Raw genomic sequence first — 21,436 nt, forward strand, 5'->3', positions numbered from 1 at the left:
TGTCTTTACCTGTAATTGCCATTTTAGTTGTGTTTTGGCATTAGCTACTTTTCATTTAATTACCACAGCAACTCAAAAAGTAAAGTAAAATAGGTGGATTGTATGAAAATCCAAAATAAAAATGTTTTAATAATCATGGAAAATGATTTAATGATATCCCTAGATGACGATCCTTTTTTTTTTTAATGGTTCCAGATGTCTGTAGACCAAGAATAGCAAGACTGAAGGGACTGAAATGAACATTTTACAGTCCTATCTCAGAGGCTTTCCTTGATCATGCTGGTTACTGTAACTTAATTTGAAGTAAAAATAGTTACATCTCACTCAATTTTTCTTTAGTTAAAATCTGAAACAATTTCTTGAACTCATATCTAAGCCATGAGCTTCCAAAAAATCTGTTAAAAAGGTTGCACAGTAAGTAATTCAAGATGGTAGTAAAAAGTAATCCATCTGCATGTAATTTTTTCCTTCTATGCTTTGCAAACATCAGTACATACAACTGGAGTCAAACACTCACTTTCACTCTAATCAGGGAGCAGCCAGTTTTATGCATTGATTTAATACAGTGTCTAACACTGACAGCACAAAGTGGAATATTGGACCCTGCTCCAGCTTCCACTGAAGTCAGTGGGAGTGTCGCCATTCACATCAATGGGAATAGGAGCAGGATTGAGTTTGTTTGTTTTTTGCCTATCAAATCCTTTCCAAATATTTGTATCTTCGAAAAGTTTGGCCACTAGTCAACAGCACAAACGTTTTATGTGAGGCAGATGTGCTTAACTGGCTGAGGTTTGTTTCTCCAGTCGCGGCGACCAGATTCTGGAGGCAGATTCAGTGAGTCTACGCCATGCAGCATTAAGTGAAGCCTATGCCATTTTGAGTGAATGTGGTCCAGGTCCAGTTAGCCTTATCATTAGCCGGCATCCCAACCCAAAGGTGAGGAAAAAATGCTTGCATATGTGTTTGTTCTTTTCAGCTTTTTACTATCATTTGAGTGTCAATATTTGAGATCCAATCAGTAGAGGATATTTCTGTGGCCTGTGTGATGTAGGCAGTCATGTGAAATGATTGTAAAGGTCATTTCCCATCTTGAAAGGAATAAATCTATAGCTCTGTTAAACCTTTCCTGCTGTTTTGTCACTAAATGCCAACTGTTACCTTAATGGGATTAGCTGCATTTTGTTTTTTGGTGGCAAGATTTTTTTTAAAAGTCCTTCATCCAGTCCAAATGAATGAGTACCTTGTTTTGTTTTACCATTGTAAGACACTCATGGGCATATTAAGTTTTTCTGAACAAATGTAATTGGGAAAAGACTTGGTAGGGGAATAATAAAGCTCTGATTTATGAGTTTCTAAATACTTATGGAAGGCTGTTAAAGAAGCACAAATACTCCTAGTTCTAAGAGATCCTCTTGACCAGAGTAATTTTGACTTCCTATCCTGAAGGTGATATGCATTTTGTAATGAAGCCTCTAGAAATATTATTTAATTTCTGGCAACTCGGATATACACATGATAGGCAAATTGCAGGAGCCTTCCCACCAAGATTTGATACCATCACTCAGGGTTTTGGATCTTAGGAGGAGGAGGCAGCAATGCATCTTGGTTAGAGTAAGAGACAGGGAGTCGGAACTGTGCCCAAAATCTAAGGTCAGCAGAACTTCAGAATAGGCCTATCTACACATTCATTAATGTGCCATAATTATGGCTCATTAAGTTTAGTACCTGTAATGACAGGTACTAAACTTAATGCGCTGTAATGACACTACTGCACTTTAGAGCAAATGAATGATTTTTTAGTGATTTTAATGCACATTAGACTAACTCTTCTGCGCATTAACATGGGTTTTGCCTGCCATGCTAATGCACAGTAGAATTAGACTGCTGCACATTAAGAGCCTCCTGTAGATGTGCGCAATAAGTCTTTATAGTGTGCCAAGTGGAATTATCATTCCTTGGTTGCACTGTTAAGCCATTTTGTAAACATAATCATTTAGGTAGTCAGAAACATAACCCCAAGGAGTACAAACTCTTCCTTCTGATTCACTATTTACTCAAATCACCTAGTGATAACTCTTTAAGTTTTCAGATTACTTGAGGGTGGGGAAGGCTGGAAGTGATTCTTCCATGGGGGGAGCAGGTTGGGAAACACATTGGGAAAGAAGACAAAGATGCCTAGATGAGAGAGCAAGAGCAAGCTCTTTGAATCACAGGTGGTCTGTTCTGTGTTTGAACAGCACCTTACATGATGGGAACCTGCTATGCATAGGAGGCTTATCTGTAGCTGTAAATTTGTACCCAGTCCACAGACCATAGTTATAAAGGGAATTTTCTATGGATTCTGTTTGAGAACGCTGATGTAAACAGGGATGAAACCAGAAACTGCCCAATCTTGCTGAACATCTGGATTTTGTTTTTTCTCTTCCTTGTTAAAAAAACACCTTGCATGACTTGCCTGCCCAGTACGTAAAGACCTTAATCGAGGTAGCATTACTGTATTATTTTCCTGAAGGTGGCAGCTGGTGTTTCTGGCATCTTTAGCCATGTTTGCACACTCTTAATTCTAGGCTACTTCATGACATGCAGCATAAACTCTGGGGGTCAACCTAAATGACCCCTATCCCTGGCTGGAATTGCCCATAATCTCTATAGTATTGCAGCTCTGTTGCATCTCATCCCCAGCCCACCCATAATATATCAAATATATCGGGGCTTGGAAGGGGACCCTCAAAGGGCAGCTGTTGGCATTTTTCTGCAACTGCTACACTGGGGAATCTGGCTTGGCATAGTTTAAGCCAGGACTTTTAAAGCCTCTGTCTGTGCAGCCCCTTTACACAAGATAACACAAGGGCTGCAGGGTGAAGTTCTTGTTGCATGTTCCTCAGCTGGAATGCCATCTCACAAAGTGGAAACAAAGATATTTTTGTTCAGGTTCATGTTGTTTTATACTTTTTTACATAATCCTTCACTTCATCACACAAAAGGTATACAGAGCATTTTGTTCCTGAATATACGTGCTTCAGTATTTTCATGTATTTCCAAAAGAAATACCACAAAGATTTTCTTTCCTCTGTTATTCTGAGTGAATGTGGCATTCATACTATGTTTAAACTGCTGAGTTTGCCTAGGGATCATTCAAATCCTCTTCGTTCAAAGACTTTCAGATTTTTGACCTGTGTTTGTGCCGAGTTTTAATTTGTGTAAAGTGGACCATATTGAAATCACATTGGATGTATCTGAAAACAGACCTTTGGAGTTATGTAGGTTTGAACTCCAGCAGTTCCTGTTCGAAGATCATAGGGAAATTTTGTGGTAATAACCAAGAGTGGGTGTGTTACAATAATTCAGGGATAATTTCTGCGTTTTAAATACCACATATCAGTGCGGTTTATTTTATATGGGAAAAATGAGTTGACAATGACTGATCGTTTTAGTAAAGGAGGGAGGAGGTGAAAGAAGAAATCAGCTAGTATTTCATTTTTTTTTAACTGATCGTCTTTTTAGTCATAGAATATTTTTGGAAAAAAGGACTGCTATGAATATTTAAACATAATATTTTTATACACATGGCTCAAGAAGTTATGATATAGTATTAATTAGATTAAAGTAATAGCATGATCATGAGTTTGCTTTGTTTATGCAAGTCTGATGCATTGTTTATATTTAATATTCAGGTATTTGGTGTGATACTTTGGCAGGTCCCATTTTCCTGAAACCCTTCAGTACCCCAGCTCAGTATCCCACAGGGAAGAATCTGAATCAAGCCAGGACTAGCACTTAAAAGCTCTTGACTCCTGTGCTGAGGCCTCTAAAATAACAGTTAATCTTGAATGAATAATGAATTTGTGGTGATCTGTGTTTAGCAGCTTTGTCCCACAGTAGACTCACAGTATCTGTTTTCTATTAATAATTAGGTTTCTGAACAGGAGATGGATGAAGCAATAGCCCGCACAACTCTGCGTGACAGCAAGGATGCCAGTTCCTCTCCTGTCATGGGTAGGGACAATGTTTTTCTTTGTTGCAGCAAATAAATTTATTAATAATTTTTTTCATATATGGCAACATTTATCTGGCATGCTATTGGGGTCCTGGTATTCATTGCTATTTTAGTCTCACTGACAAAATTTCTATTCTACAATGTTTATTTAAATTCTCTATATTTCAAGAGTAGCTGCTGTCCAGCCCAAATCCTTAGTACTGTGCGTCTGTGTTACATTTTTCTAGGGCACCCCTAATCTGAACAGCAGAGTGCCAGGAAGTTACTACTCCATCTGACCTGAGGGGAATGGGGCAGATCATTGCATTTGAAGACACATAGCCAGCATGGGTTTCCTTGTTAAAGAGGAGATTTACCAGTAAGATAACTTAGGTGGGCTGCTGACAAATTGTCAGTGTTGCCTATCAGCTGGGCAGAATTGGAATATCCAGGGTGGATTTGAACCTTGACATGAGCAGTTTGTCAAGTCTGCCAGTTGAAAGTGAATTTGTAAGGAAATATATTAACTCTAATCACATCACTGCTTAATGGAAAGCCAAGAGATTGTTTCCCCTTCTACTGGGATTGACAGAATGGCCAATTAATTTTGAGACAGAAATGTTCAGTTTTCAATCAACCCTTATTTATGCCGAAACATGTTCTCTGACTAGAGCCCAAGTCATTTGGTAATAGACCTTTGCCTATGGCTTCTGCCCTCCATAGCCAATTGTGCTGAGGTTTTTAATCAGGTTAGAAGATTTACATTCATTTCCTCCGTTCTTTCCCTCAACTCTCTGCTATATGTATATGATGTCAGTTAAGACATTATCCTTTATGACAGGGGTTCTTAAACTTTGTGATACCACGACCCCAAGTTCTGGATGGCGGCGGGGGGGGGGATGGGGAGCTTGCACGCGGCAGCCACTGACTGGTCGTGACTCTCATTTTGAGAACCCCTGCTTTATGATAGTGTTGGATCTAGCTCCCAAGCTTAGTGTAGCAGCATATCTGGGGGGATGGAGAGAAACTGCAGGTATATCGTGTAGCTGTTTTGCTGAATAAAATGTTTTGAAATGTTGTAAGTGACTCGGACAATAGGGTGATAAGTGTAACACCTAAATAGACAGACATATTCAATTTGCTTACATAATATGCTCCAGAGCTTTATTTTTTAAGTATTAAACTAAATCCTGTTTAACAGGGTCTGTGCAAAAGAGTCCATCCCCTAGCATGAAGGCCAGACAAGGAGAGCCCTCGTCGCCTCTCAGCTGGACAATGAAACGTTTCCTGGAGCCAGCAAGTCGGGTAAAATAATCAAAATTCAACAAATAATGCTGCTTTTAGGCTTAATCTTACCCAAGAATCAGATTACTGGGAACAAGGGACTTGTGCTTCTTCCCTGCTGCACACATGTTTCTAAAGGATTCTCTTTGTTAAGCCATAATGGCAGTGTTAATGCTGTAGCCACGATGGTCCAGGAATTGTGAGGGGCAAGGATTTTTTTGGTTGACCTTTTTGATTGAAACAACTGGAATGCTTTGCATTTGAAAGCTTGTCTGATCCAGGAAATTAGAGGCCTGTTAGTCTTACCTTTGTCTAGGGAAGCTCTTTGAGAAAATTATCCAGGTGCACATCTGCAAGGGGCAAGCAGGGGAGTGTATGCTTAGGGGCAACCAACATGGGTTCATTAGGGGCAGGTCCTGTCAGACCAACCTGGTGGCCTTCTGTGACCAGGTCACAAAAGCCTTGGATGCAGGTGTCACAGTGGACATAGTTTTTCTGGACCTTAGGAAGGTTTTTGATACGGTCTCTCACCCCATTCTCATTAAAAAATTAGGAAAATGTGGTGTCGACACCTACACAGTCAGATGGGTCGCCAGTTGGCTGGAGGGCCGCACCCAGAGAGTGGTGGTGGACGGGTCTTATTTGACCTGGAGGGATGTGGGCAGTGGGGTCCCCCAGGGCTCAGTCCTTGGGCCCACACTGTTCTACATCTTCATCAGCGACTTGGACAAGGGGGTGAAAAGCACCTTGTTCAAATTTGCGGATGACACTAAGATGTGGGGAGAGGTGAGCACGCTGGAAGGAAGGGACAGGCTGCAATTGGATCTGGACAGGTTACAGGGGTGGGCGGATAAGAACAGGATGGGTTTCAATACTGACAAGTGCAAGGTACTGCACCTCGGGAGAAAGAACCAGCAACATACCTACAGGCTGGGAAACTCCCTTCTCATCAGCACAGAGGCAGAAAAGGATCTTGGAGTCATTATAGACTCCAAGATGAACATGGGCTGCCAATGTGGGGATGCAGTCAGGAAGGCTAACCCCACCATGTCATGCATCCACAGATGCATCACGAGCGGGTCCAAGGAGGTGATCCTTCCCCTCAATATGACATTGGTCAGGCCGTAGTTGGAGTACTGCATCCAGTTCTGGGTGCCGCACTTCAGGAGGGATGTGGACAACATGGAGAGGGTCCAGAGGAGGGCCACTCACATGATCGGGGGCAGCAGGGCAGGCCCTACAAGGAGAAGCTACGAGACCTGAACCTGTTCAGCCTTCACAAGAGAAGGCTGAGAGGGGATCTGATGGCCATCTATAAACTGGCCAAGGGAGACCAGCAGGCAATGGGAGAGTCCCTGTTCCCCCGAGCACTACTGGGAGTAACGAGAAATAACGGCCATAAATTGATGGAGAGTAGATTCAGGCTAGATATCAGGAGGCGCTACTTCACAGTCAGGGCGGCTAGGATCTGGAACCAACTTCCAAGGGAAGTGGTGCTTGCTTCTATCCTGGGGGTCTTTAAAAGGAGGCTAGATAGACACTTTGCTGGGGTTGTTTGACCCCGGCTTTCTTTCCTGCCCATGGCAGGGCATCGGACTTGATGATCCGCTCAGGTCCCTTCTGACCCTACCCAACTACAAAACAATTACTTCATCTCAATGATATAGTTGGTCCAATTAAAGATATTAACCAGAAAAACCTCTTGCCTTACACATTAGGCCATAGTGCTGTGATATGGCCACAAACAGCAGTCAGTCAAAAACTTTTATTTAATATGCGCCAGGGTTGTCCAACATCTAAGGAGCCAGAGACCGTACCAGCAGGGGCCATGGGCCACCAGAGCTGCATGCCCCCCTGCCCAGCTGCATGGAGTGCCCCCCACAACTGTTGCTCTCTGCCCCACCTTGCTCTGTGCACCCCTCCATTGCTGCCCCTGTCTCCTGCTGCTTCTTTCCTTGCCTCCTCTGTTGCTGCTCCCTGTGCCCTCCACTACACTGCATGCCTTCCTGCTGCTGGTGTTTGTGCCCCCCCACTGCTGATGTCTGTGCCTCACTCCTGTTGCTTGCTGCATGTCCCTGTTGCACTGCCTGTTGCACCTCCTACCTGGGCACTTCATCTCATACTTAAGTCCTTGACTGCAAGCTCCCCTACTGCACTGCTGGGTTGCAGACACCCCATTCACTGCAGACTGGTCCATGCTGCAGTCTAGGGCAGAGGCGGGAGGGGGAACTTGAAGCTCCCCCCCCCCCCAGCAATGAAGGGGCTGGTGGGATGGGTAGGACTACAGTTTAACCCCTTGGGGGTTGCATGCAGCCCATAGGCTACCAGTTGGACAGCCCTGGTCTGCAGACACCTTCTACAGTGTGGATGACATAAAAGACTGCTTTTCACATGTCACTTGAGTCACAATCTGACTTTTTTTACTAAATGCTGTAATGTAATTGAGTATTGTTACAACTGAGCTCTGCTTGGGGTTGAGCTCGTGTTGATGAAGAGAGTAAATATGGGGAGTCTGGGTGCAATCCTTGGGTCACTGGACTTACTAATAGACAACTGATTGGTTTCTGTATACTGTTATAGTAGTGGAGCAACTTGGAATCTCCACAAGGAGATATATTCAGAAGCAGAGAAGGAGCACTTTTAAGTGCAGCCTCTCAAGGGGATTGCAAAGGTGGATGCTTAAATACCTGATTTTTATTCCCAGATGCCCATGTTGAATACTCCCTGCACAAATTGAAAGCATGCAGAAAACATGGGCATTTTTATTTAGGTGCCTAAACATGGACTTGGGTGTCAAACTTCAGCCACTCAAGCGTGACAACATGGACCTTTAAATGCATTGTTTTTCTGTTCCCTCATTTGTAGACTTGGGATGTTACTCCTTACTTTAATCATGAGGCCAAGGCCTTGTTGACACTTTCCTTGCAGCTACCAGCATCAAGCCAGTAGAGCACACGCATCCATGCTGCTTCTGGTGGCTCCACTGCCACAGGTGTGCCACTGCAATATAAAGTGGACCCTGCCAAAGAGGCTGTGGCAGCCAGAGGCATCTACATGGATGGAAGCAGCAACCAGAAGCATCTGCCACAGGTGTGCCACTGCAGTATAAAGTGGACCCTGCCAAAGGGGCTGTGGCAGCCAGAAGCATCTACATGGATGGAAGCAGCAACCTTACTGTGCTGGGCAGAGGTGGGCTAGCTTTGCTGGCAGGAAGAAGGGGCTTCTTCTGCCACAGAACTCCAGTTCTGCCAGCAAGTTTGTAGCATAGACTAGGCCTTAGAGGTGGTTGTAGGGTAGACCCAGAAGTTGCTTTACAAATAAGTGACCACCAGTCGCCAGTTGGGTTTGTTTTATTTTCAGCAGGGATCTGTCAGTTCTGAAACGGAGCTTTCTCAGTACTTCTCACAAGATGGCCCAAGCCAGCTGTCATTTTCTGACGCTGTAGTAACAGGCTCCAGTGATGAAGAGCAGCTCCGTCAGAAGAGTGGAAGCAGCTCTCTGGATGACAGCTCTCTTCCTCCCAGCAATCTAAGTAAGCAAGAGCAATCTAAGAAAATGACAAGATACTTGTGGGATAGTTGCTGCTTGCATTCTGGTTTGCTTTACTAAATTGCAGCATTTTGATAATCGGACTGCATAGAAATGTCAGCCAACATTTATAATTTGATGCTACAGAAGATGAAAGAAGTAATTTAAAAGCAATGCACATACCGTAACTTTCCAGGGAAGTTTGCCTGGTTTGCATCTCTGAATACATGCGATCAGATTTATATTACAGCCTTGGCAGACCAGGTATAAGTTGGCATCACTGCAAGTTGATCATACCAGTAATGATTATCTGCTTGCTCTATTTCTATATAATCACTCTTGAATATCTCTGATATGTGCAACTTTGGTTTTGCATCAGCACCTATGCCTTGGTCTCTTGTAAAAATTGGCTGAAACAACCTTGTTACCTCTTCTTTATTCACTCTTATCTCATTTTAAGACTTGGATGAAAATATATCTGTTCTCTCTTGCCTATGCCTTTGATATAACCTCCCACTCTTCTGTCAGTTTTCTTTATATAGCTCTACAAAGCATTTTTGACATGGTTTGTCAGAAGGCTACTGTACAAAATATGGTTGTATTATATACAAAGGTTTTGCAAGAAGGGCATAAGAATGAAGTCTTAGAACACCTAACATTCTTAATGAAAGATAGGATGGCTGTTTTGTCTCTGAATTTGTGCCTCTCTCTTTAATTGATTTTGTCCGCTCTGCCTATAAAGAGAATTTCAAGGATATCTTGTTGTTTGAAGTAAAATAAAAGTGCATGTGCTCTCTTTTCTTTTTGGGGTCATAGTCATAGTTCAGACACATGCTGAAAATAAAACCAGATGTGCAGTAAACAGATTTCAAGAAGCACCCATAAATCATAATACCATCTGTCATTTCTGTTGTTGTGGATGGTAGGTATGTCTTAGAGCAGAGGACATGGAAAAACTTCAGAAAGCAAATATCTCCTCTAATAAATAACCATATAGGTCCTTTTATGAAGAGGTTGCAGTTTGGTCTAAAAATAGCCAAGAAGCACAATTATGTATTTTTTTTTCTTTCCCTTAGCTCCCAAAGAAGCAGGATCCATGAAAGCGGGTAGCCTTGCTTCTCCAAGCAATGGAAAGCCACCTTGTCTTCTCAACAGGCATGTGGAGTGTGTCCGACAGGGTAGCCTTAGTAGCAGTCCCAAGTCTGTCCGGAGCCCGTTTCTGCGACAGAGGAGGGTTGTTTTCTATGATGGTGATGTTAGTGATGAGGATGAAGATGCCCACTTTCAAAGGGGACAGGGGAACAAGGGCCAGAAAACCACTGAGAAAGACTGTGATATTGTCATCGCCACCTCTTCAGTTGAAATTGATGACGAGAGTCAGGATGGTGAATTACCTCGACACACTGGCAGTGAAGCATCTACTCCTCTCTATGGCAACTCCCTGGAGTCTGAGGATAGCACTCTGGAGCAAATGGACTCTCCCTTCTTTCCAATCAAAGCATTTGATTACTCAAGCATGCCTGAGTTTCGCCCTGGTAACCTGTGCGTGAAGGAACTCCGAGAGGCACAGCTCGAATCAAAGAGATCTCCTAAGCTGGAGCACAAAGCAGTTACAAGAGTAAAAAGTATGATGAGCACTGAGTGCCGTAGTCTTCCGAGACAGAAGATTGAGGAGCACAGTCTCTGTGATAAGCCTGTTGCAAGGGTACCTCCGCATAGCAAAAAGACTGGTCCCGACAGCTCTGACCAGAGCAACGTTGAAATAGTGACTCTGGTTCGGAATGAAGATGAATCCTTTGGATTGGATTTGGAAATCCAAGCCACACCCTTAAGAATTATGATAACAGGCTTAAGGCCAGGAGGAGCAGCTGAAAAGGTAATGGTCAAAAAATACAAGTCTGTTTTATTTGGTTTTTCTTTGTGGAGATTTATATTTGATAAAGGAGATATGCACCTGTGCAAATAAGATCTGTTTGGACAAAATGTCTCATCTCTTCTCTTTTTAGAACACCATTAAACTAAATGCTGAGAGATGTGTGCATGCCCCTGCTAATTTAAGCTTGAAAAAGTCAAGAGGCAAATACTGCTCTTGGAATAATCCATGTTAGTAATTATTTTTGGGGGGTTGCTACATTTTTTTCATCTTACCAGAAACAGACCATTTATGTGGCAGGTTACATAGTAGTGACAGAAAGAGGGATAGCTTATCAAGAGGCTTTCAGAATCGTGTCTCAATTTAAAAGGTAACAATTCTAGTTCCCATCTGTAATCACACTCACATCCAACTGGTATGATATGGTCATGACTGAATGAGGTGCCTAGGTGCTGTGGTAGTAATACAAATAATAAATTGTATGTGGCTGTTTTAGCTGGACTTGTTATGCTGGGGATATCTGAGTCATACCTGTATAGAACGGACTTTAAATCACAGAACCATTTGAAGACTTTGTGAGCAGTGTTTAGCACAGTGTTTTAGCACCTCTAGGGTCAAGCTCAATACCACCTCTTAGGCACTCAAATGGGCTTAGGCCTGTAAAGGTGATTCTCTTCTACCCTGTTCGGCTAAGCACAGATAGTGAAAAAGCCTGAGGCTGGATTGATTCATTCTTCACAGGTAAACTGTGTAGATTGAACTGATAAGCAAGTGAACAGACATTGACTTCTAATTCCAGAAATTCAGCCACATGCCTTCAGTGTCCCAGGCCAGAAGCCAGGGAGGAGGGGGACACTAGATCATGCCTCCCTGCTCAGCTGGAGCAGACAGTCCAAGGCTAGCCTGCCCACCCTGCAAGGAAAGGTTTGCAGGGGAGGTGCAAAGCTTCCTGGGATGCGGGGGGACTGTGCATTAACTTGAATCTGGAGGGGATCTGGGAAAGCAGTTCAATAAAGTGATTTAACCTAAATCAGTTAAGTCTGATACTATATCTTATCTCAGGTTTATCTTAAACCAGTTTCAGTAATTTTGAAAGTGGTTGATGTGCACTGAACTTCTGTTGTTACAGATTTGAACTAGTTTCTAGTCACTTATACCAGTTTATGTATAATTTCTGATCCTAGCCTTTAAGCCCAGAAAATGCATTAACATATCTACTTTTGTAACACAACCTCATTTTACCCTTAAGATTGAGTCACAAAAGAGCAGTTGCAGCAGTAGGACCAACCCACCTTTTACAGTAGCAGTTTCTTAAGGATTCAGGCAGAGTCGAATAGTATTGTGCTCAAGTCTGTAAGTCAGGGGCAGACAATAATTTTGGCTGGAGGGCCACTTAAAGAGTTTTGGTGAGCTGTCGGGCTGCATGGGTAGTCCCACCCCTTGACAGTTGCCCCGCCTCTGGTCACCTTATTGGGACCGGAAATCCTGCCCTGTAATTCCTGACCTTTGCCACTGAATGTGGCAGATACTCTTTCTGGGAGGGAGGGGGTTGCCATCTTAGAACAAGAAAAAAAACAAATCGTACACTTAAAGTCAAAAACCTACTATAACATAATTTAATTTTATTACAAAAAATATTTTTATGTGTGTTTGCATAGTGCATATGGAGGTGATCGCATAATAACTCAAAAATAAGTCTTAGTCTTGTATATTGTAGGTGGTAGGGGTCTATGGTGGAGTGTGGGGATGTGTGTATGGTGGGGTGTATGTTTGTGTGGGGGGGGCTGTGAGGGGGTGTGGCTGTGTGGGGGGGCGTAGGGTATGTTGGAGTGTTGGTATATGTTGGTGTGGGTTGTGGGGGTAGGATGTGAGTATGTGAGGTTTGTGGGATGCCAGCAGCAGCAGCAGGTGGGGGTGCTCAAGGTATTTGTGCCCAAAACAGGCGCTGGTGCACGGCCGAGTGCGGTTCCGGCCAGCGCTGTGCATGGGAGGACACTGGGGAAGCTAAGTGGGTCCCCATGGGGGTGGCTACAGCAGGGGCAGCAGCAACCCCACCCAGAAGCTGTGTGCTGGCAGGGCTGGGCCCTTCCACCCACAAGAGTAGGAGCAAGGTGTAATAGGGTATATTGTGGGGGAGGTATGTGTGGACACCTTGCTCCCACCCATGTGGGTGGGAGGCTTGGGCTGGACACAATTCGTTGGTGGGCACTGCAGGCCAGATGAAAGTGCCCAGCGGGCCATGTTTTGCCTGCCCCTGCTCTAAGTCCATTTATGTACCTAATAGGTGGGACAGAATCTGGCCCTCAGTGACTCTTTACTGCTGAGAGGAAGTATGGCATGTCAATTTGAGTTGGGCTTTTGGAGTTGGGACTTCTCTGCCCTACTCCTATTTCTGCCACTGATCTATTTTTTAATGCTGGAAAACATATTTAGCCTATCCCCCAAAAGCCTGATTCCAGCAATGTCATTAAAAGATTCCATTTAGTTTAATGGTTGTATTGGGTCCCAAGCCTCATGGCAGGATGTGGTAGATAGGAGACAACATGGTTGAGAGAAGCCCTTGAGACGTTAGAACCGATTATACCAGAACCCCTTTAGATGAAAGGGACTGTTAATTTTCCTCATAGCACTGGGCCATGGAAAGAATAGGAGGTCTTGCCATTGTTCCCCTCTTGTGAACCCCACAGGGCTGGGCACAGTCTGTATGCCTGCTTCCTTGACTGTGAATGAAGTGTTATCAGTGTTCTCTGTCCTGTAACTTAGAAATTGGGAGTGTTGCTCTGAAGCCATTGATATTTCTATTACAAACTGCCCTCTGCTTCTGGGACTAAGCCTTTCAGGTATTTACTTTCATTCATATCTGTCATTCTATCAGGACTCGAAGGGAAAGCTGGCTGTAGGAGATGAGATTTCTTCCATCAACAGTGCCCCTGTCAGTGGAATGACATATGAGGAAATCTGTCAGCTTATGCAGAATCTCCCTACATCTGTGACGTTTGGGGTGCAGAAAGCAGTGCCAGGTAAGGGCATTTTCTGACAACACTGAAGCACGGGAAGGCTTGATCAAGCATTTTGCTAACTTGGCTTCCAAAGATAATTTGAGTGGGAAGGACATTATTTTTAGGATGATGATACAGCATTTTATTGATGAGCCAGGGTTTTCCATCACTTACAGCATGCATTATTCTATACTAAATGTTGAAGGCACAGATTTATAGTACATCTCTTCCCGTACAGTATTTAGAAGTTTTGAGCCACTTAAGGGGGACTCAAATTAACCCATCAGTAGCTTGAAGATGTCAACAGCAACCTTGATGGCCATTCTTTTTCCAAGATTAAGTACTTTGATTCTCGTTAGTCTACCAAGTCTCTTGAAATGTAAGGTTTAAGTAGTATTTTTTTGATCGGACAAAAATCCAGATTTTTCCCTTGATAAATCCCCCAGTAAGGATGTATGTGTGTACTGCAGTCTCCTTGTACCCACTGTTTATATGAATTCTGCAGCATGGAAATGATGCTTGGAAAAGAACAACATTGCTTCTCAGCTTCTTGGAGGTTCAGGTGAATGGAAGAACAGTACAGTACTACATTTTGTTTTATCCTAGCTAGAATACACTCTAATTGGTCTATATATGGTGAATTTCCCTAACTCTCTTCCTGATGCTTGTGAGGAATTCCTGGTAGGCCAGATACTTCTCTTCCCAGTTCCTCAGGCTATCCTGAGCATCACAGAGGCTCCTGGTAGTAGGGGTATGTGCAGGTTGGCACTCTTCACAAGTGTGCACATTCCTTCCTGAGATATATTTGTGTGTGTGTGTGTGTGTGTGTGTTTGGGGGTAGGGTGGGGAGAATAGTGGCAGGTATCAGTCATCTATCTGGGATTGGATTAAGTGCTTTTTAGATGGGAAGGAAGTTCTGAGTCACAAATCCTGTAAACACACGCACTTAACTTTACCCAGGTATGAGAAATTAATTACATGCATAAGTGCTTACAAGATCAGAGCCAAAGTATTTTCTGTTGATCATCACTGGGGCATCTAAGTACCTCTGATTATTTTGCTAGTCTTCAGGTACTTATCACAATTATGGAAGGCAGGTATTACCTGGTTCTTTTTCCTAATTCTGTTGGTTAATAGGCCTGTCTTGTTGCATACTTGTGCTGTGATGATGAGCATGCTGTTTCGATTTCAGAGTTTAAAATAAAACTAATCAGTCACTAAAAGTGTCTCCCTTGAGTATGTTGTTTTGGTCACACTGGAATGTGATTACTTCTGAAGATTGTGAAAATCATAGCGTATTAAAAGAATTGCAGGGAAGTTAGGAAACATCAAAGGGGCTTATAAGCGTGTCTGGTTTTGCTCATATTTTGTGCTTTGTTTTCCATAGCTAATTGAAGTTAAGTGTTTCACTTGCTTTTTTAAATCTTAATTCAGATGTGGACAGACTCACAAGCCTCAACATACTTTCAGAGCCAGATGCCCAACCCAGCAGCAGCGTTGTAGTTAAAGAAGGAATAGCACCTGGGAAACTAGAAAAAGGGACTCCCCGGTGTGATGGTGTAGACCTTGTCACAGAAAGAACAACGCTGCCACCTTCCGCCACGACCAAAGAGGTGCAAGTAGGTTCTTCAGAAATCAGCTGTGCTGAGGTCAGTGCTGTGATTCCCATCACGGATATTGATGACTTGCTCAGCAAACTGAATTCTTCAGAGGACAGAAGCTCTCAATTGCCACCAAGAGCAGTGAGCCCCATTAGAAAGGAGTGCACTGCCAAGCATAGCTGTGGGACAGAAGAGGGTTGTCCCACTAATTCTGAGCCAGAGATGGTGAAAAATGAGCTATCTGAAAAAACTATCAATTATGCGGCTAATGCACAGGGGATCTTGGGATTATCAGTGTTGGATTCCATTAATACAGGCAAGCTTTTTACTGTGAATAAAAACTGTTTAAATAACTATTCTAGGAATTTTAGCAGTTTGAGTGAAGACAGTTATTCTGGAGCCAATTCTGTGGAAGACAGTAGAAACAGCCCATTTCCAAAGTCTATGTATGGTGCTGCAGAGGACTCCCACTCAGACACAGAATCACTCACAGAAGCTCCTGATGCTCCTGGAGATGTTTTACTTTTGCCATCTGTTGCTGATAATTCCTCAGGGACCCGTAATGTGACAGAGTCAGATGAGGAACAAATTGAAATTTGTTGCATGAATAATGAGCCGCAACAGTCTGCTCAGGAGCAGTGGCTTGTGTCTGCTGCAAGCTTACCCCGGCAATTCCCACCACAGCCACACATTGCAAAAGTTTTACAAGCAGAGGATTGTACAGGACATGGTTCACCAGATACAAAGCTCCACAAACCTCTGTCTCTAGCAGAAGATCAAGGGTGTCCCATTCCCCCACAGCATTTAAATAGTGAAAATATATTTCCCTCCACTTCCTTACACTCTCCTTCCTCAGATACTTTATCAGATAAAGATACCCTAAAAAGTTCAGTAGCTTGTGCTTTCCATAACAATGGTGCCTTAAGTACAGAAGACCGACTAAGCTTAGAGATCAGTGAAAAGTCTATGGAGTCCTGCGAATCTGTACAAGATGATGTATCTTTGCAATGCGAAAGAATAGGTTCCTGCATGAGTAAAAGTGTTAACAGCTTGGAGATCCATTTGCTAGACAAAGAACACCCTGATAAAGAAGAGGGATCCAAATTTGAAAGAGAATTGGCAGCAGGTGATTGCACTCACATCGTTGGTTATCATTCTCTTTTGGTGAAGAACGAAACAAATAGTTTGGCTAACTATAAAGCAGAGGATAATCATGTGCACTCTTTATTGCAAAGAGTGACATCCAGGTCAACCCTTTCTCCAAAATCAAAAGATCTAAGTAAGACTAGCACTGCTCCTGACTTGTCAGAGAAAAATGAAAAAGTTAATGCTGTAACTTTGGGAAGGGGTTCTAATGCCAAAATCCAGAGTTCCAGTACAAATCACTTCAAAGGAGTCACTGTACCACATACTCCTTCCTCACAGAAAAAATCACATCAGGAATCCAAGGGAATGGCCCAAAAGCATGTAGTAGAAGCACTATTAAATAACCAGAGAGCCAAAACAGGACAGAAGCTAAAGGGTCTAACCATCAAAAGTAAACCAAAAGCAAATGCAGAACCTCCTAGCCCTAATCCTGCAAAAAGCAGTGGGATTGATCAACGAAGGATTTCTACTTCTCCACAGTTATCACCCAAGCTTCTCATAAAGAAAACATCAGTGTCCCATAACATGCCTACAAACACGGAACCTGGCAAGAGCTTTTCAACAGCCTCAAAGGCTCTTAAATCAGAGCATGAAAATAAGCTATCTTTACTTGCACGTAAAGAAACATTTTCCCCCTTGCTGAATGGTGACAACAGCCCAAAGCAAAGTAGTGACACTAAAACCAATGGCAATGGTGAGCTAAATGTTAGTGGGGAATCAGAACACCAGAGGGGATGTGGAAAGCAAAAAGAAAGACCAGCTTCAGTGCAGTGTGAAGAAAAAGGTGATAAGACAAATGGTGATAGTTCTAAAACAAAAGAAGATCAGTTCGAAGTAACCATGTCTCCTAAAGGTACACCAAAAAATGAGCATGCAAAAAAGAGAGTAGAGAATCATGGAACAGGTCTGAACTTGATAAATAGTTATTATGGGGAAGGCAACATGAAGCCATTTGGTCCTCACATCATAGGAGTATCTAACAAGGACTCTTCCTCATTGAGGTCTTCTCCAATTCAGCTGGAGCAGCCAGAAGGACAAGAAATTCAACGCACTTTCATTGAGGTGAGGCTCTCCTCCTCCTCCTCCTCACTGGCACCATCTTCACAGCTGCTGCTGTTGGAAAAGGCAGAAGGTAGCAATAAAAAGATCAGCCACTGGACCGAGGAGCTAGAGACTGCACAGTATTTCACTAGAATAGATGCTGTTGGGAGTGGAAATCTATACTGTGGATCAAAACCAGTGTCAAGGACTTACTCAGTGCCAGCTCAGTTATCAAGTCACCTGAGGGAAGATGGTGCCATTATAGGTGTTCCAGCACACCATATGCAAGATCTTCAGGGCCATGTTGCAGGTGAAAAATGCACCGAAAAAGAGCCAGGCATGTTAAAAATTGTCCATTTAAATATGCTGAATGGCCAGAGCACCCAGAGTGAAAGAGAACAGGCATACACTTCCAAAAGTATCCCAAAACCAAGCCTTGAGGAGCAGCCTTTTGCCAATGAAAATAGTTGCTCTGTTATAGATAAACAAAAACCTTTCAGAAGAAATTATTACTATTATGAACTGAACTGGCCACATGACCCTACTTCATCCTTCTCTGTCAAACAGCGGATCAAATCCTTTGAGAACCTGGCACACTTTGATAGATCTGTTAAAGCTGTAGACATGCACTCCACCTCCAGCGGTTCTAAATCACCTGTTGGCAGAAGATCTTCTAGTGGTATCACTTCCATTGCCCCTGCCGGTCCAAGTGATGCAGCGCGGGCACTGAGACGAAGTTTAAGTTCATACAGCGATGGTCAAAGCAACATTCCACCATCTCCACAGCTGACAAAATCATCAACAAATATAGACTTAGCCCATGTGCAGAAGAATTCAACAGAAGGCAGCAAAGATGATGCAAATTTGAAGAAAAGCAGGGGTGAAGGTACTTCAGGGGATCTGAATGTCTTGCTTCCCCCCGTGTCCCATATGCGGAGAAGCAGAGGTCACTGCAGGCAGTTGATGTCCCGTTCAAAGCTCAGGGAGCTCAGAGCACTGAGCATGCCTGATCTGGACAAGCTGTGCAATGAGGACTTTTCAGTGGAACCTAAGACCACTCACTTCAAAACTGAACTGGAAATTACACCTAGGAGGTCTCTTGGCCTGCCTACTGAAAGTGATGCAACTCAGAGTGCTTCTCCTGCCCTTTCCAACCTTGCAAAGTTGAACAGGCTGTCTTCCAGAGGAAGTGCTCCTTGGACCACTGGCTCGGGAACTCCTGGCTCAGCATCTGATGATGAAGTACCACGTGATAGCTACCTGGGTCAGAAACACTCAGGAAGAAGTTGGTCGATCAGGTGAGTTTAATGTTTTTCTAATAACTTAAAAAAAATATATCTGTAAATGAGAGAGGTAATTTCCTAAAATACCATTGATTTTTCCCTCCTGCTGGCTTTTTTTCAGGCAAACTTTCCAGTTATGTAGGATTGGGCTCCAAGCCCATCCATGCTCATTCTGTTTCAATGGGAATGGCTTTGGATCAGGTCCTTAGTCTCGTTTCAATCACATGTAGCATTCTTCCTGCTTTATTTTTGAGACGTATTGTATTGTTTCTGGTGATCAGTATCCCTTGCCTAGCTCCATTTCAGTGAAGGCTTAAATGTCCTTACTAAAAGGACTGGATTTCAGCAAACTATCTTTGGCAAGATCATGAGGGCCACCAACTCCTGGAATCAGTGCATTGAAATAAAGCCACTACGATTTGAGGGTACTGAGCCCTTTACAGGAGGTCTGCAGCTTTTTCTCTCCTTTCATTTCTCCTGTCCACAATTGGCTGTTAGCGTAGCCTGCCTTTACCAGTATAACAATTAGCAAATTGATTCTCACTCAAGTAGTGTCTTGTAAATGTAGCTCTCTTGATTTTTATATAGTTGGTTCCTAAAATCCTTAGGGAAAAATCACAGCCTGACTTTTTTATTTTTTTAAGGCCTGTTTTAAATCATCCTCTCCTTTTCTAGCCACAGTGTAAATTATTTTGACACTGAAAATAATTGCTATGTATGCAGTCAGCAATGTGACTTTCATAAACTGACAGTGCTAAAGGTGCTACAACAGTTTACATCTAAGAGTGCTATATTGGAAATGCTATTTCTTACTCATTTAATGAAATAACAGTTATACAACAGATTAAGTAGGTGTTAGATGTAAAGTAAACCATAGATATTGAAATAAGTCTGTGAACTCCCCAATAGCAATATAACTTACTGCTGTCTTTTACATTTATGTATATATTCAGCTTGGATCAGCTCTTGGTCTCAACTCTGGACCAGCAGAAATTGCAATCTGTTTTGTCATCAGTGATGGCAAAATGTGATATCATCACTATGCTCCAAGAAGTTAAAATGCAAGCAGAGGTAAGAAATGAAAGATCAAAACTCAGAATGTGTGGCCAGAGCTGATGAATTATAAATAAAGAGTTACTGGTATTTTTTAAAATTGTAGGTTTATATATACTCCAAATAATTTTAAAATTCAGCTTGTAGCCTTGTTCACTATGCTCTTTTATTATCAATAGTACCATTACACATGACTTTAGAAAATCTCTGTACTTTCATAATGTTGATTTGAAAGGCCTTATTATATAGATCAGAGGCAGGCAATTATTTTGGGTGGAGGACCATTTACGGAGTTTTGGTGAGTTATCAAGGGCAGCAAGGGTAGCCCCACCCCTTGATGGTTGCCCTGCCCCTCGCCACCATATTGGGACCTGAAGTCCGATGCTGTGCTCCCCCATCTCCCCCTGCCCCCCCCCCCCAACCCCTGACATTTGCCACCAGAAGTCCCTCCCCTTGCCCTGGACATACTCCTTTTGGGAGGGAGGGTGCTGCAATCATGAAACTGGAAAAAAATCCCAAATTATATACAACCCCAACCCCCCCCCACTATAATTTATTTTAATTTTATTTAAAAAAAAATTTTGTACTGATTTATGTTTGTAAATCTAAAGGTGATTGCATAATAGCTCACAGTATGGTCCTACTGTGTGTTGTGTCTGGGGTGCGTGTTTGGGGAGTGGGGGTGTAGAGTGATGTGTGGGGTATGTGGTTGGGGTGGGGGCTGTGGGATTATGGTGGGTGGGGTGGGAGAGAGAGAGAGACAGACAGACAGACAGAAAGAGAGAGGCGGGGCCGGGCTCCTGGCTCCGTCGCATGCAGCTCTCACACACTGAGTGGAAGCCTCATGTGATGCAGCCAGGCAGACCACGCAACCAGGCTCTGCGTTCCTGCCGCCCCAGCCTGGGTCCCCAGTAGCCCCAGGGCACTGGCACAGGCTCCACATTCCTGCCCGCCACCGCCACACCCCTGCCATTTTCCTGCTTTACCTCCTGCATACCTGCCTGCCCTTGCTGCTGCCACTTCTCCTGGCCCCAGCTGCTCCCCTTGCCACTGCTGCTGCTTGTGGCTCCTGCTGTTCCCTGCACTGCCTCACATGCCACTGCCACTGTCCATGCTGCTGCCACTTCCCACAGTCCCCCCACAACTCCCCCCAGTGCTCCCTGTGCCACTTACCTCAACAACACCCCCCCCCCCCCCCGCTTCCTGTTCTGGCTCCAGCCTGGCCCAGCCAGCACCACACAGCTCCCAAATGCTGGGCAGATCCAAGCAGTTCCCCCCATCCCTCTTTCCGATGTTATCTGCCTTTCTACTCGGATGGAGGGAGGCGGGGAACAGCCTCAGGGTTGCAAGGCCAGAAGCCACAGAGGCTTCCAGTTGGGGGCTGAGGGCAGGGGGGATGGGGATGGGGTGGGGTGGAGCCAGACGGGCCATGCTGCTCAGCCTCAGCCGCTGGGTCCTGCCACTGACTCCCCCTGGGTCCTACTGCTGCTGGCTACCTGTCATCTTTCACAGGCAATCGGGGGCAGATAAAAATTCATTTTCTAAAATTTTTAAGGGCCTCATGGGCCAGATAGAATGGCCTGGCAGGCTGAATCTGGCCCACGGGCTGTATTTTGCCTGCCCCGATATAGATATACTGGTTCATTTCCCTC

General features: G+C 43.8%; 1 protein-coding gene across 4 annotated transcripts in view; it reads left to right on the forward strand.

Annotated features, from left to right (window-relative positions):
- PDZD2 (PDZ domain containing 2) overlaps window positions 1–21,436 on the forward strand; it is a 330,694-nt gene that overhangs the window by 291,597 nt on the left and 17,661 nt on the right. For 3 of the 4 annotated variants that reach the window (XM_059725248.1, XM_059725250.1, XM_059725251.1), the window contains 8 exons: window positions 804–936; window positions 3,915–3,996; window positions 5,178–5,281; window positions 8,621–8,792; window positions 9,865–10,664; window positions 13,537–13,681; window positions 15,095–18,746; window positions 19,685–19,802. In XM_059725248.1, the coding sequence (XP_059581231.1) occupies window positions 804–936; window positions 3,915–3,996; window positions 5,178–5,281; window positions 8,621–8,792; window positions 9,865–10,664; window positions 13,537–13,681; window positions 15,095–18,746; window positions 19,685–19,802 (5,206 nt within the window). The remainder of the gene's footprint in view (window positions 1–803; window positions 937–3,914; window positions 3,997–5,177; window positions 5,282–8,620; window positions 8,793–9,864; window positions 10,665–13,536; window positions 13,682–15,094; window positions 18,747–19,684; window positions 19,803–21,436) is intronic. The other variant, XM_059725249.1, reaches the window with a different exon arrangement.

The sequence above is a fragment of the Alligator mississippiensis genome, chromosome 3 (assembly GCF_030867095.1).
Source record: "Alligator mississippiensis isolate rAllMis1 chromosome 3, rAllMis1, whole genome shotgun sequence".
Classification (NCBI taxonomy): Eukaryota; Metazoa; Chordata; order Crocodylia; family Alligatoridae; genus Alligator; species Alligator mississippiensis.